Source organism: Trichomonas vaginalis, chromosome II (assembly GCF_026262505.1).
Source record: "Trichomonas vaginalis G3 chromosome II, whole genome shotgun sequence".
NCBI classification, from domain to species: domain Eukaryota; phylum Parabasalia; order Trichomonadida; family Trichomonadidae; genus Trichomonas; species Trichomonas vaginalis.
This window is the reverse complement of record NC_067204.1, coordinates 10,982,322-10,997,255: the sequence shown is the minus strand read 5'-3', so window position 1 is coordinate 10,997,255 and position 14,934 is coordinate 10,982,322. Positions and strand designations below refer to the sequence as shown.

General features: G+C 34.4%; 6 protein-coding genes and 4 pseudogenes across 10 annotated transcripts, besides 1 other annotated feature; 6 read left to right on the top strand and 4 right to left on the bottom strand.

The window, feature by feature from the left end:
• Positions 1-14,706: part of a mobile genetic element that runs on past the window's edge.
• TVAGG3_0524090 (uncharacterized protein) lies at positions 1,836-2,174 on the top strand (the record flags this gene model as incomplete). The annotated part of the gene is made up of 1 exon (XM_051237339.1): positions 1,836-2,174. The coding sequence occupies one exon, from the start codon at positions 1,836-1,838 to the stop codon at positions 2,172-2,174; it is 339 nt and encodes a 112-aa protein (XP_051095163.1).
• TVAGG3_0524080 (organellar and viral DNA polymerase type B) lies at positions 3,399-4,029 on the top strand (the record flags this gene model as incomplete). The annotated part of the gene is made up of 1 exon (XM_051237338.1): positions 3,399-4,029. A coding segment is annotated over one exon (631 nt), but the record flags the coding sequence as incomplete, so codon positions are not given.
• On the top strand, positions 5,891-6,302 carry TVAGG3_0524070 (annotated as a pseudogene). The gene has a single exon. A coding segment is annotated over exon 1 (412 nt).
• Positions 6,391-6,682, top strand: TVAGG3_0524060 (KilA, N-terminal/APSES-type HTH, DNA-binding family; the record flags this gene model as incomplete). The annotated part of the gene is made up of 1 exon (XM_051237337.1): positions 6,391-6,682. A coding segment is annotated over one exon (292 nt), but the record flags the coding sequence as incomplete, so codon positions are not given.
• On the top strand, positions 6,715-7,197 carry TVAGG3_0524050 (KilA, N-terminal/APSES-type HTH, DNA-binding family; the record flags this gene model as incomplete). Its single annotated transcript, XM_051237336.1, has 1 exon — positions 6,715-7,197. A coding segment is annotated over one exon (483 nt), but the record flags the coding sequence as incomplete, so codon positions are not given.
• On the bottom strand, positions 7,213-7,659 carry TVAGG3_0524040 (protein of unknown function, DUF4106 family; the record flags this gene model as incomplete). Its single annotated transcript, XM_051237335.1, has 1 exon — positions 7,213-7,659. The coding sequence occupies one exon, from the start codon at positions 7,657-7,659 to the stop codon at positions 7,213-7,215; it is 447 nt and encodes a 148-aa protein (XP_051095159.1).
• Positions 8,306-8,575, top strand: TVAGG3_0524030 (uncharacterized protein; the record flags this gene model as incomplete). Its single annotated transcript, XM_051237334.1, has 1 exon — positions 8,306-8,575. A coding segment is annotated over one exon (270 nt), but the record flags the coding sequence as incomplete, so codon positions are not given.
• TVAGG3_0524020 lies at positions 9,048-9,681 on the bottom strand (annotated as a pseudogene). Its single transcript has one exon. A coding segment is annotated over exon 1 (634 nt).
• On the bottom strand, positions 12,015-12,672 carry TVAGG3_0524010 (annotated as a pseudogene). The gene has a single exon. A coding segment is annotated over exon 1 (658 nt).
• On the bottom strand, positions 12,737-13,584 carry TVAGG3_0524000 (annotated as a pseudogene). The gene has a single exon. A coding segment is annotated over exon 1 (848 nt).
• Positions 14,707-14,934: the final 228 nt, after the last annotated feature.

Here is a 14,934-nt window from a genome sequence, read left to right as displayed (position 1 = left end):
AAAGATTGAAATTAACCCTCAAGAGATACAGAGTTTTTTATTTTGGAAAGTAGACAAACGTTCTTGGGAACAATTTCTTCGGTTACTAAACCAGAACGAAACCATTACCACCAGATGGTCCATTTAAATTTATACTTCCACCAGCAGATTTGATGGTTTATAGAAACGTGTTTGACCCTCAAAATGTTATGTGTCATGCAAGTTTCAGTTCAAGCAACAATAGTTTTCTATGTATTGGTAAGGACCTTTATGACTTTGCTTCTAAATTCTACGAACCACCTAGTAACAGTTTCTCTGACTTTCAAGTTTGGTTCACAACAATGGTGTGCAACATATTATTCCATTGTACTATGACTTTTATCTCGAATTGTCTTTCATATATAACTACGGAAAAGTGCTGAAAAAGTATTGAAAAATAATGTTTATGTTAGCATGTTAGATCTAACACGTTTTCTAACCACTTTTCTAACATCGTAGAAAACTCATGAAAACAATTTATTTTTGACACTTTCACAAAAAACATAAAAAAGTGAAGTTAAAATGAGATGTTTACTGAACTGGTTGGATGTCGCCTTCTGAGGTTATGTAGAACGGCTGACCCGAGAAGTGGAACAGTGCTCTGAGAATTTGTATAATTCGTGGAATTGGACTCTCTCTGTTTGGAAGTTGTATCCAAGGACGCTTGGCAAAGAACTTTATAATGGCTTCCTTCTTTGCTTGCTTTATGTCGTCGTAGGCTGTCCCGTCTGGTACGTCAATTGGAATTCCAGTCGAAATCTCGAGATTCAAGGCAGCCCTTCCAGAAATAGTGGTGAACTTGACCTTGGGCTTCATGACCTTGCGCAAGTAGTCTTTTACGCAGTCGTTAATTTCAATTAGGTAAACTGCCTCGTCGGTAGGTTCGACCTCGACCATTGCTACTGTCAGTAAAAGTACTGCTACTGTCAGTAAAAGTACTGCTACTGTCAGTAAAAGTACTGCTACTGTCAGAAAAAGTACTGCTACTGTCAGTAAAAGTACTGCTACTGTCAGTAAAAGTACTGCTACTGTCAGTAAAAGTACTGCTACTGTCAGTAAAAAGGAAAATTTGAGAGGGTTTTCGACGATAAAGTACTGCTACTGTCAGTAAAAGTACTGCTACTGTCAGTAAAAGTACTGCTACTGTCAGTAAAAGTACTGCTACTGTCAGTAAAAGTACTGCTACTGTCAGTAAAAGTACTGCTAGTAGCAGAGATTTTTATCGTTGGTGGTCTGACGGTTAAGCCACAAACGAATGTCCCACGTCCCACCAACCCTTGGTTGTTCCAGCAATTCCAATCTCAATCCAAATCGAAGAGAGACCAAGAGTTCGAAGAAGGTCTGAACCGCTTACGCAAAGAGTATGCTACAGCTCCAATTGAGAGAAAGTTGGTCCCGGACCAAAAAATAATGTTTAGGGTAGATGGTTAGATCTAACCTCATTTCTACCCTCATTTCTACCCTCATGAATTTTCATGAATTTTCATGAATTTTATATATTAATGTTTTCGTTAATTTAAATTAGGTAAACTGCCTCGTCAAATCCTTCTGGCATTCCGAGTCCTTCCATCCGACAGGAAAAAATTTTCCCGACAACTGGAAAAAATTTTCCCGACAACTGGAAAAAATTTTCCTTCCGACAGGAAGAACTCTTCCAGTTGTCCGTCCGTAAACCATTCAAATTTTCGAAAATTGAGAACTTTTTGGTCGAACTTCAGAAAAAGTTTTTCCTTCCAACAGGAAAAAATTTTCCTTCCAACAGGAAAAAATTTTCCTTCCGACAGGAAGAGTTCTTCCTTCCGACAGGACACAAACGAATGTCCGACGTCCCTCTTCCTGAACGCCTTCCCAAACCAGAGGAACCTAAAGCACCAGCCCCTGCACCTCAGTTCCAGCAAGTACCTCCGAATTACTACCAATTTCCACCTCAAGGTTACTACCCACCACAAGGCTTCCCGAACTACCCTCCTCAGCCTATGCCTTACTTCCCCAACCCTTGGATGTTCCAGCAAGCTCCACCCCAACAATTCCAATCTCAATCCAAATCGAAGAGAGACCAAGAGTTCGAAGAAGGTCTGAACCGTTTACGCAAAGAGTATGCTACAGCTCCAATTGAGAGAAAGTTGTTCCCGGACCAAAAAATATATTTTAGGTGAAGAGGTTAGATCTAACCTGTTTTCTCACCTGTTTTCTCACCTCATGAATTTTCATGAATTTTATATATTAATGTTTTCGTTAAGCCACTTTGTGCCGTCAGTCAGTCAGTTTAGGAAAGACTTTAGAAAGTTGTTGGAAAATAAGTCCTGGGAAGAGTATTATAAGGCATTTTGTGAAGAATATAGCAACAGTCTGAATTCCGGCGGTTGCTTTTTATACAAAATTCATGCAGGAAATTCTTGAGTTTTGGTTGAAAGAATACGGTGGAGCCAAAAGTGGCTCGACCTCAAAACAAGCATTTTATGAGCTTACAAAGGGTGTTATGAATGAATTCAGCAACATACATCCTGACCTCGTTCATTTTGTTGCTAAATTCAGTAAAAATAATGTTTAGGTGAAGTGGTGAGATCTCACCCGTTTTTTCACCTGTTTTCTACCCTCTTGAATTTTCATGATTTCATCGTACATGCTTTGTCAAGACTTCTTCGTAAATGATTTGTCATGATTTCATCGTAAATGTTTTGTCAAACATGAACGTAAATGTTTTGTCAAAACTTCTTCGTAATGAGCGTAAATCAGACAAAAATATAATTTAGGTGAAGAGGTGAGATCTAACACGTTTTCTCACCTCTTTTCTCACCTCATGAATTTTCATGATTTCATCGTAAATGTTTTGTCAAAACTTCTTCGTAAATGTTTTGTCAAAACTTCTTCGTACATGTTTTGTCAAAACTTCTTCGTACATGTTTTGTCAAAACTTCTTCGTAAATGAATTTTCATGATTTCATCGTAAATGTTTTGTCAAGACTTCTTCGTAATGAGCGTAAATCAGACAAAAATATATTTTAGGTGAAGTGGTGAGATCTCACCCGTTTTTTCACCTGTTTTCTCACCTCATGAATTTTCATGAATTTCCTTAAGATAGAAAAAATAAAGTTAGTTTTATTTTATTTATTTTTTTTATTTTGTATGTAAAGATATGATTTCAGGGATTTTTTTGACGAAGTGTTACTCTTCACTTCGTCAAAAAATAACAGTTATATAATGAAAAAGTGTCATTTTTTTGTATTTTTTTGTATTTTACGAGAATGTTTAGGGTAGATGGTTAGATCTAACCTCATTTCTACCCTCATTTCTACCCTCTTGAATTTTCATGAATTTTCCCGAAATAAAAAATAAAGTTAGTTTTATTTTATTTATTTTTTTTATTTTGTATAAAAGATATGATTTCAACAATCGGCACAACAACAATTCAAACAACAGCACCAAACTCGTTAGTCATGAATCCAACATCTATGTTGGTAGAGATGAAAAACTTCATTCCTTCTTCATATACTTTCGAAACAAAAATCCAGAAGATAAAGCAAGAACTTTTAACAAGTAATTTAGACTGTAGTGCGAAAGATGAAACAAATGAAGAATATCTTTATGAAATGCAGGACATTATTGACCATTTGCCTAAACTACCTGAAATTCAGCAACAAAAACTCACTATTCCTGAATTCGACGAAATTGAAGTGAAACCAACTGACTCAGTAGAAATAAAGAAGTTCATACGAAAGGTAAATTATGAATTCCTTGGTTTTCATTGCAACCATAAGGTTATGGACAAAGATTGCGATATGGTATATAAGAATGTTTCTGACATATATAAATCTGAAGAATTTAAGACCTACGACAACTTTGTTTCGTTAGTTGCTGAATGTGTTTGGGAAATAAGAGATAAAGATAGAAGAGGCAAAGTATGGAACAAACAGATAAAACCAGCAGCTTTTGAGATGAAGAGAGCAATTGACGCCTTAGTTGTTTTAGCAGGTAAGGTTTCAGAATATAACGCAAAAATGAACCCGCAATGTTCTAAATGTAAAGCAGCAATTAGGAAATATAACTACTCCGTCAAAGAGATAGAACGTATGCGAAACGACTATGCAGACTTAAAGAAAGAAGCAGAAAAACCAGCAGAAGATAAAATGGACATGTTAGCATTTCTGAACAAAAACTATCCAACAGCAGAAGATTTCCTTCTATCTGACGTCAAGAAAAGTATAAAGAAGAAACTTTCGGTATCGTTAAAACATTCGATGTACTAAAAGAAGAATAGAAGCTACGAAACTGTTTAGAATTTCAAATATACATCGTACAATTCATGTAAAACGCTTGTGAAAAAACTGGGGTGAGAAAACAGGTGAGAAAACGGGTGAGATCTCACCTTCTACCCTAAACATTATTTTTGCTGAATTCAGCAACAAAATTCTGAGTAAAATAATTTTTAGGGCATGTGTCAAACCGTTGAGTTTTCACAAAATTTAAAAAATAACGTTTACCATGTGAAACGCTTATAAAATAACTGGGGTAGAAAACAGGTTAGAAAACAGGTGAGATCTAACCTTCTACCCTAAACATTATTTTTGTCTGATTTACGCTCATTACGAAGAAGTTTTGACAAAACATTTACGAAGAAGTCTTGACAAAACATGTACGTTCATGTTTGACAAAACATGTACGAAGAAATCATGAAAATTCATGAGGTGAGAAAACAGGTGAGAAAACAGGTGAGATCTAACCTTCTACCCTAAACATTATTTTTGTCTGATTTACGCTCATTACGAAGAAGTCTTGACAAAACATTTACGAAGAAGTCTTGACAAAACATATACGTTCATTACGAAGAAGTCTTGACAAAACATGTACGAAGAAGTTTTGACAAAACATTTACGTTCATGTTTGACAAAACATTTACGAAGAAGTCTTGACAAAACATTTACGAAGAAGTCTTGACAAAACATGTACGAAGAAGTCTTGACAAAACATGTACGATGAAATCATGAAAATTCATGAGGTGAGAAAACAGGTTAGAAAACAGGTGAGATCTAACCTTCTACCCTAAACATTATTTTTGTCTGATTTACGCTCATTACGAAGAAGTCTTGACAAAACATGTACGATGAAATCATGAAAATTCATGAGGTGAGAAAACAGGTGAGAAAACAGGTGAGATCTAACCTTCTACCCTAAACATTATTTTTGTCTGATTTACGCTCATTACGAAGAAGTCTTGACAAAACATTTACGAAGAAGTCTTGACAAAACATATACGTTCATGTTTGACAAAACATTTACGAAGAAGTCTTGACAAAACATTTACGTTCATGTTTGACAAAACATGTACGAAGAAATCATGAAAATTCATGAGGTGAGAAAACAGGTTAGATCTAACCATCTACCCTAAAATATATTTTTGCTGAAAAATGACCAAATTTCATGAATTTCCTCATATGCTTGCTTCCCTCGGAAAACCGAGAGAAGAGATTCCGTATGAAAATCATGAAAAATTGCCAAACGGTTTGAAAGGATATTATGTACATAGACTTCTTGTAAATGCTGTTGCAATGTGGGCTTCACCTAAAATATATTTTTATTGAAAAATGACCAAATTTCATGAATTTCCTTAAGATAGAAAAAATAAAGTTAGTTTTATTTTATTTATTTTTTTATTTTGTATGTAAAGACATATATGTCAAACATTGAGTTTGAAACAGTTAGAAAGATAGACAATGACACCAAATTGGTTAGAATAGGTGATTTAAACGTAAGATACTCAAAGAAATACAACAAATATTCTTTGTCAGACATTATATTTCCATCTGGAAAGAAAACAAAGGACTGGGTTAGAATTGCTTCAACTCAGAAAATTTTGACAAGAAATCCTGAGCTTATGATATCGGTAAGATTCTATGGAACTGCAGCATATCTCATCGACAAAAGTCTTATACCAATAGTTTTGTTATGGTTAGACCCAGTTGTTGGATATAACTTCATAACATATGGTTCATTCGACTCAGAACGTTGCAGTGAAGGCTTACTTTATATCGTTCAGAAACCGAAGGACTTCAATACAAAGAGATATAAGATAGGAAGAACATATAATATATACTCAAAGATATGACAGTACAGTCAATAGAGTCAAGGTTGTGTTTGTTAATGATATGAGAGCTGCAGAAACAGAACTACTTGAAAAGTTTGAGAAAATGTATGGTGCTCCCATAAAAGGTAAAGAAACGTTTGAAGTAGATGAGATAGATAAAGCTATAAAATTATTTGACGAAGTTGCTGAAAAATACATGTAAAGCGTTTATTTTGGTCTTTTGTGAAAGTCAGAAAAAATAAGTTAGTTTTATTTTTATTTATTTTTTTATTTTGTATGTAAAGACAGATATGTCAACAACAGAGAACACAACAACTGCTATCGTTCATGAAGCTATAAATGAAGAATATGAGTACATACAGTTTAACAAACAACTCCGTCTCATTCGTTCGGTCAAAGACGATATGTACCAAATGCAAAGTATTTTGAATGCTCTTCGTTCTACAAAGCAAGCATATCATTGGTTTGAAAACCAACAGACAAAAGAACTTTTAGAAGAATTTCCTCATATGCTTGCTTCCCTCGGAAAACCGAGAGAAGAGATTCCGTACGAAAATCGTGAAAAATTGCCAAACGGCTTGAGAGGATATTATGTACATAGACTTCTTGTAAATGCTGTTGCAATGTGGGCTTCGCCTCGTTATGCTTGGAATATTTACAGACTTCTTGACGAAATTCATAGACAAGAACGTGAAGAGCTAGAGAACAAGCTTGAAGCAAAAGACAAAAGCATTCAGAAAAGAATACCACGTTCGGTACCAAAAGGAAAGGAAAAGAACTATAAGTATATGATTTATACTGAAGAGATGGAAAATGAAGAAGATAAAGATATGGTTATGTTGCATTTAGTCAGAAGAAACAACAAAAGCTTTTACGACCTTGCTAAGATTTACAAATCTGACAGAAATTGGTTCTATCGCGAAAACTTACCGATTTCAATGACCCCAAATGAAGATGTGAAACAAATAGTTCAAGATACGTTACCTCAAACACACTATGATATGAAAGGTTGTACAATACTTACATTCAAAGAAGACTTACCGCTACTGAAAGAAAAAATAACAGAGTATTTTGACAACTTCAAACAAGTAGGGTAGATGAACTCTTTATTTTTATTGACTTTTTACAATTTGAACTTTGTTTGCGTAGATATGAATTCTGAAAGAAGTATGAGGGTCTTGTATGACTTTGTACTTCTCCCATAGTTCATGTCTGTCAAACTTACCTGCCATGGACTCTTTCATAAGTTCCATGAAATCGTCTTCGGACAATCCGGGGAAAAGTATAATGTCAGTAAGTATTCTTTTAACATCCTTACTTAAACTCTTTGCTGTCTGTACACATATTACGACTGAGATGTTAAAGTGTCTGAGCTTCTTAAGAATTCGACACATGTCTTGTTCTCTGTTCTTTAACAAAGGATGAGAGGCGAAATCATCTAAGATAAGAAGACATCTATGAGGGTATGTCTTCCAATCGTAAGATTGCAATTTCTTCGAAATGTATTCTATCTCTTTCTGTTTGTTTCTGAAGTGTTTCTTCTCTAATATTCTCTGCATTTCCTCATTTGGGTCTTTAAACTTAGAATTTAATATACTCATTTATAGCATTATACTTCAAAACTCTTCTTTGGTACTTCTTTATCCAATCTAACAACTCAGTATCCTTTATACATACTAACTTAGACTTCTTTATAATATCTTTGAACGAATTGACGGTTTGGTCAAATTGACCAGAAGTCGAACAAATGACTACTAACTCATAGAATGGGTTCTTCTCATCTAGTTTCTTGTTGTTGTGCAGCCATTTTAAGATAAGTGAAAGTCTTTACCCGACCAGGTGGTGCAGATTAGACCTGTTATACCATTCTGAGCAAATAAGAACTTTTCATGTATAGGCTTTATCTGAGCATTTTCTAACTTCACCTTGTTCTTGTTTAAAACATTCTCAAATTTCTTGTCAATGTCAGCAAACTTTTTTTCTAATATTTTTTAGAAAAATTAAAATTTTTTCTTTTAGAAAATGCCTAGCGATTTCGCTATCTATATTCGAGACAAGCTTTTCGACAGCAAAACATCTGTCGACCATAAAATCTTACATAGTGTAAACAAGAAAGGTGAATTTGTTCTAAAGTTCTGTTTCTGGGAATATGACAAGAACCATAAAACATTAAGCAGAGCAGTCTTAAAATTTGTCAATGACAGACTTGTTGACAGAGATGACGCCTCTTGGAGAGATGAAGTCCAACAAAACTTCTTAGAATGCAAAGAAGACACATGCGCTGTTCTTGAAGATGAAATAGAAAACAGAATAGATGAGCTATTAAAGGACAAAGAACTTTTACATAAATATAGTTGCGCCAAATTTGACATAACTCCACCAGAAAAGAAGAAGAAAGAAAAGAAAGAAAAGAAAGTAGAAGAAGAGAAGAAAGAACCTGAACCAGTTCCAGAGAAAAAGAAATTTGACATGTAAAAATAAAATTTTATTTTTAGAACATTTCTGGGTCAATGTCAATGTTCTCTTCCTCTTTAGGAGTAAACACTGGCTTAGACTCTAAAATCTTTTACCCAATTTACCTTGAACTTCAACTATCTTAGACTCATAATATTCATAGTCGTCTGCTTTCTTTGGTTCATAAGGTATAACAAGTTTGTATGCTTTGCCTTCTTTAAGGTTTTGAGAACCTTCTGTCAAAACTTTCTTTGACTGCTAACAAACCTTCTATGTCTAAGTCTTCAAATTCGCACCATTTTTAGTCACAATAGCAAACTTAACTGGTTCGATGTTCCAAACTTTGCTGAATGAAGACTTTTCAAAATGGTAGAAGTAAACATTCAAATATGTGAATGGGTCTAGTTCTTCTTTAAGTCCTGACATGTACTTGTTTACTGAGATGAATTTTGTCATCTTTTCTATCGGATAAAAAAATATTTTTTTTTAAAATTTACTCAGAAAAATTTTTCTTTGTATATACACCATTCTGAACATCTAAAAGACTTTTGACATTTGCCAAGAATGTTCGTTTAGAAGCTGCCATATAACCATATTCTTGACAATATTGTTTATACGAATCGTACAATGACTTTCATCTAATGACACAAAGTCAGTTTCATCTATGAACAGTTCATATACACTCTTGTTTGCTTCTAACAATGTTTGTCTCTCTTCGGTATGTGGAATTTGTCTTGGATTGAACTTAGAAATATCTAATGTCATAAAGTATGAGAACAAGTGGTTGTAAAAGTCAGATGTCAAAGTTTCTGCTAAGTCGTCAAAATATTCTGTATCTTGCATATGAGAATCTGACGTTCTGACAACTACATATCTTCTGTCAGAACTTTCTAACTTCATCGGAACAACATTGTTTGAAACCATAATGAAGTTTGCAATATTTTCACAAACTTTTGGTCTTTATACTTTCTTTCAACAACTCCAACTTTGTCTGTTATAAGACTCTTCAAAGCATCTGAGTTCAAAACTTTTGTTGTATCTATACTTTGAAGTTCATTGCAAACTATAAGTTTCATATTCTCTATTGAGGAGTTAAACTTGCCACAGATGTTTTCTAAGTTTGTCATATTCGGATTCGAATAACCTTCTAACAGTTTGCACAAAATATCTGTAAAGAATGTGTTCTTACCAGTTCCTTGTTTTCCAATTATAATGAGAGCAGTTTCATTTTTAGCACTTGGATGTTGTAAGATGTTTGCAAACCAACATAAGATATACTCATAATTTTTCGTTTCCATTGCATATAATTTCTTTGACATGGTCTAACCAAGCTTCTATAATATTTTCTTTCCATTCTACTTGTTCATATTATATCCAGTGAAGATAGAATAGAAGTTTGGAGAAGGTGTATAAACTTTATACCTCGAACTGAAAAATCTTCTAACTTTGACAATAAGATATCCCAAGCATCTAACATCTTCATGCCAACTTGTACGACTTTTATTTTCTTAAGTTTCTGTCTACATTCTTGTTCAGACACTATTGTTGCTCTTGGTTTGTTAAAGACAACATCCATTCTTTCATGACATAACATTCTGGGGCAGAGTCAACAATAATGACTAAACGTTTCAAATTCTCGACTGCTTTGTTATAGTCTCTAAATGGACACATATTTCTGAATGCTTGGAAGTCATAAAAATCTGAAACATCTATTCTGTACATTTTTATAAAAATAAAAAAAATATTATTTTTTTATTCTTGACTTTGTTGTTCCATTTGTTGCATTTGTTGTTCTTGAGCTATTTGTTGTTGAAGTTGTTCTTGTAATACAATACTTTCACCAGTTGCATCTTCCAATTCGAAACTTTCTGCCGTCATTGACAAATACATAGGACATAAAAGTTTTACAGGAAACAAAGTTTGCGTCAACTAATGTCAACGTTATACTTGCCAAAGTGTTTGAGTTCACTAAGGTGAAAATTCTGCATTCGAATGAACAATAGGCAAACCAGCAGAGAAAGTATTGTTTATACGCATAAGTATCTTTTGGTCATAATAGTTTCTGTCGACATTCGAATAACACTTTGAACCTAAGTTTGAAACAATATATAAGATTGGTGTGCTTAATGTCAATGGAATAGACATTCCTTGTATGACACTTTTTCCTGTTATAGGAAACTGTTGGTAGTAAAAACCAGAAATAAGTTTTGTATTATAGCTCATATCGTTTATAGTAAACTCAGTCGGACATCCAAACATAATGAAACCTGCTCTAGTTGCAGCACATGTTACACCGTACTTAAAGTATTAAATAAGTCAACAAAACCTGTGGTGGTATATCTGAGTAAGTATCTTCAAAGGAGTATTTTTTACCATTCACAACAATAAAGTCTTCTGGTGTCAAAAGAGCAAAACAGGCTTTAGTCGTCATTGTGTTTAAGGTTAGTTTACAATATCGTCCTTGAGGACTTTGTAAGTTTGTTGTTATAGAATTATATGACTCAGGGTTTTTAGTCGTAATAGTATAAACCATTATGTCTTCTGCCATTTACTTAGCAAATAAATTTTAATGAAATGTTGTGGTCGTCAAATATTTTTATAACGTCTGGGAAACTATATTTTAAGTTCAACGTTTCACCTCCTTTCATAACGTATATCTTGTCAATGACATTATATGAAACACCACAGCAACTAATGTCGGGTTCTATTTCTTTGATGTTTATATCGTCTGCCTCTGTCAAAAGTTTCAATAGTTCTTTCAAAACTTCATGAGGTGCAATGACATATGAGTTCACTTTTACAGGGTTGTGTTCGACCAAGTTTAACATTATACTTAAAGCTTGACAAATCTTCTCCTGAGTTTGAAGTTGTCTTTCAGTTGTTGGTAGTCATTTCGAATATCTGCAACAGAACTTAAGTCTCTGTTAACTTCAGGATATGTTGGTTCTTTTACAGGAACAATTGTTATACATCTTCGTCTTCGTATGGTTTCCCCACTTCAACATCTCTGTCTTTGACATTGACAATAACACTTTGACTGTTTGTTTGAGTTGGTGAATTTAACTTCACATCTGCCACCGCCATTAAACCTTTTGAAACACTTACGCTTCTATTTTTCGGAAATGACATTTTACTTAGAATAAAAAGATGGACGTATTCGGATATCTCTTTGAATTGAAGCAAAACAAAGTTTATACTCACAAACAATACAAATACATTGACAGAATAGTTCTTTACACAAACAATGGAAAATGTTATAGAATAGCAGTCTTTGCTGAACCAAAATATTTTCATAAAGCAAAGAAAGTTGGTATAACTGAAATGGTGAAAGTTCTTGAAGCAGACAAAAATATAACTTCAAAACTTACAGATATTACTAAAGGAAAGTTTATAATACAATATTATGTCAAAACTGGCGTACTGTCAATATTTGACGGAGAGAAGTCAGTTCAAGAACAACTTACTGACCTGCTGCCAAAATCTGCTCGATGGAAGCTGTCGTTATGCCAATCTGAGGAGCCCCAGCAGGTTTCATCGAACGAATCTTCAAAAGAGCATCTTCCGTGAAAAGTGCTATTGGTTTTGTAAACTTCTTTGCTTTCAATTCATCTGGACCGTCTCTGTCACCAGTATATTGTATTTGTACAGTACCAACAGTTGAAATACCACCCATAAAGTCTTCTGAGTCAGCAAATGGAATGCCAAGCCAAAAGTTTGAACGGTCTCCATTTGTATATTGAGTTTTTTGACCTCCTGTATGAGTCCATACTTTCACATATGGCATAATAGAACTTTGCATTTCAGGGTTAATGGTTGTTGTGAAGTTGTTGTTAAAGTTCATAGCATCTAATGTCAAGTTGTATGACCTCATATCCTCAACTGTAGAATATTCTTCTCTTGGATAATATTTGCCATCTATGTTTATATGATATTTAATACCAGGGTTGTAGAAACAAGAATAGTCATTTATAGTTCGTCTGAACAGTACAAACATAGTATCTGCATGTTTTCATTGCAGTTGTTAAAGCAATATCTGTTCTTGCACCTGCGGCTCCTGGATTTTGGTTTCCAACTTCACCTGCAAAGTCTTTGACAGATATTTGGTGTATAGGGAACATAAGTGGAACTGCAATATATTTGGCAGCTAAAGCATTTGAAATATCTGGGTCCAACATATAGACTGCAAGTCTGCTTTCTATTCTCTTGCATTCAAACTGTTCGCATGTAAACTTAACTGTGTCCCAAGCAGTTCCAGCAGCATTGAAATAATAGTTTACTTCATTGTTGAAGTTTGAGAAACCAAAGTCTAAGTCAACTTTGTCTTTGCAAAATTTGGCGAATGACGTTTGATTTGTTCCCTTTACGTCTGTAATAGTGAATGGGTCTTGTGTTGGTGCAATGACTAAGTTATTTTTGCTTGGAGTAAGTTCGATAGAAATTTTTCCTGCCCAGTTTGGCAAGTATCTTAAAACCTGAAGATGAGGAAAGATGACAAAGGAACTCTAAGTTTCAGTTTTACTTTAGTGGCAGCAGTTCCATCTGAACCAGAAAGGTTAACATAAACTCCTGGAACGTTAGGATCAAGTCTTCTTATTTTCTCAATAGTTGCATACTGGTCTGTTTGTTCTCTAGCTTGTGGTTGTACTGAGTTTCTCAAAGCGAACCATTCATAGTTTGCCCATGTTACTGTTTGAACTAAGTCAGAGTTAGAATATATCTTATATCCCATGAAAACTTCTGGAGCATATTGGTATCCGACATAGAAAATTCCATTGCAACCTTTCTTGTCAGACAACTTGGCAGAAGGTTTTATTTCAATGTCTTGTTCCACGTATAAGAATGAGTTGTCAATAGAAATAATATGAAACCTGTCGCAAGCAATATCTACTGTTGTTGAAGAACCTTCTCCAAACTCACCTACGTTTCCATAAGAAACAGCAGTTGTATATTCGTAAGTTCCAGGAACTATTTTCTGACCTTCTAATGGCATTGTCGCATTCGTTATACCATTCGGAAACATTTCCGTTCATGGCATCCAAAACTGTTTGGCGTTATATTCTGAGCGGCGTACATTTCATATGGGTAAAAATATAGAATAGTTGGATTTATATGTCATAATAGAACCCACTCGGACCAAGCTTTACTTTCTTCCTGACTGAGTTTTTAACTCTTCTTTTTCCTTCATTGCCACTACTTTCACTAGATGAAGTTACTTCTTCACTACTTTCACTTTGTTCTACTCTTCTCTTCTTCTTTGGTGTCGCTTTTGGTAACTTGCCCTCTGCTTCAAGTTGTTGCATCTTTGCCTCATGTTCACCTAGTATGTTGTAAATTTCCCATGTCCTTTTTGCCTTTGGGCTCTGGTCGCCCATCTCAGGTAACCTATATCCTAGAAAGATTTTGTCATAGTTTGTATTTGAGTCTTCGCGTATTGTTTGCATGACTCTTTCCTGAGTTTCCGGTTCAAGCTCTTCAAACAGAGCTTGTCCATATGGAATAAGCTCGTTTCCAAATATATGTTTTTGTAGCCATTCTGGTTTTCTTTCCATGTAACCAATAATATCTTTTGTGAATGGGAAAGCTTTTACCCAATGTTTCAGTCTTGCGTCATTTATTTCTGTAGTTGGTTTTATTTTGTCAAGGAACGTGTTTTTCAATACTAACATTTCATTTGGTACTGTCCATTTGAGTTTTCTTAAATATTCATCCCTTCTCAGTTCATTGTCTGCAAAGTAAGTTTTTATGACATTTTGTAAACTTTCGTTTGCAAGGTCATGTACAATAGGTTCTCTTCCTTCTCTCTCCCTAACTTTCTTTCTAAACTCTTCACCAAATATACCATCTCTATGGTTCTGTGTAGTTCTTTGAGATAAATGTTCTAGAACGTCAGGTGTTATATTTCCATCAGCCATGTTCATTTCATACTGGTCCAAAATATCTGCATGTTTCATATCTTTCAATGGCATTAAAGCCGCGCTGAAAATACCAGCTATATCTGGTTCACCATTCACTTCCATTGCGTCTACAACTTCTTGGAATTGTGGTTGTAAGTTTATGAACCACCTATCCGGATTAGCTTTATGACCCCATCTCATTGTAGTTCCATAGTCTGCAGAAACAAAAGTAGGTTTGTTTCCATATTGGTTAGGTTCTGAATGAACTTTAAACAATGTTTCATTTCTATATGTTTTGTTGAAATTTAACCTTTTATTTTCACCGAGTTCAGCCAAAGATTGAACGTTATATGGTCGTAAGTAAAAAGGATTATTGTATTTGCGTACATTTTCTTTCAGTACTTCCATTCTATGCTGAATATTTTCATCTGATGTTGGAGTCTTTTGTATGTCGGCGAACATTTTTCGATATTCTTCTACTATGTC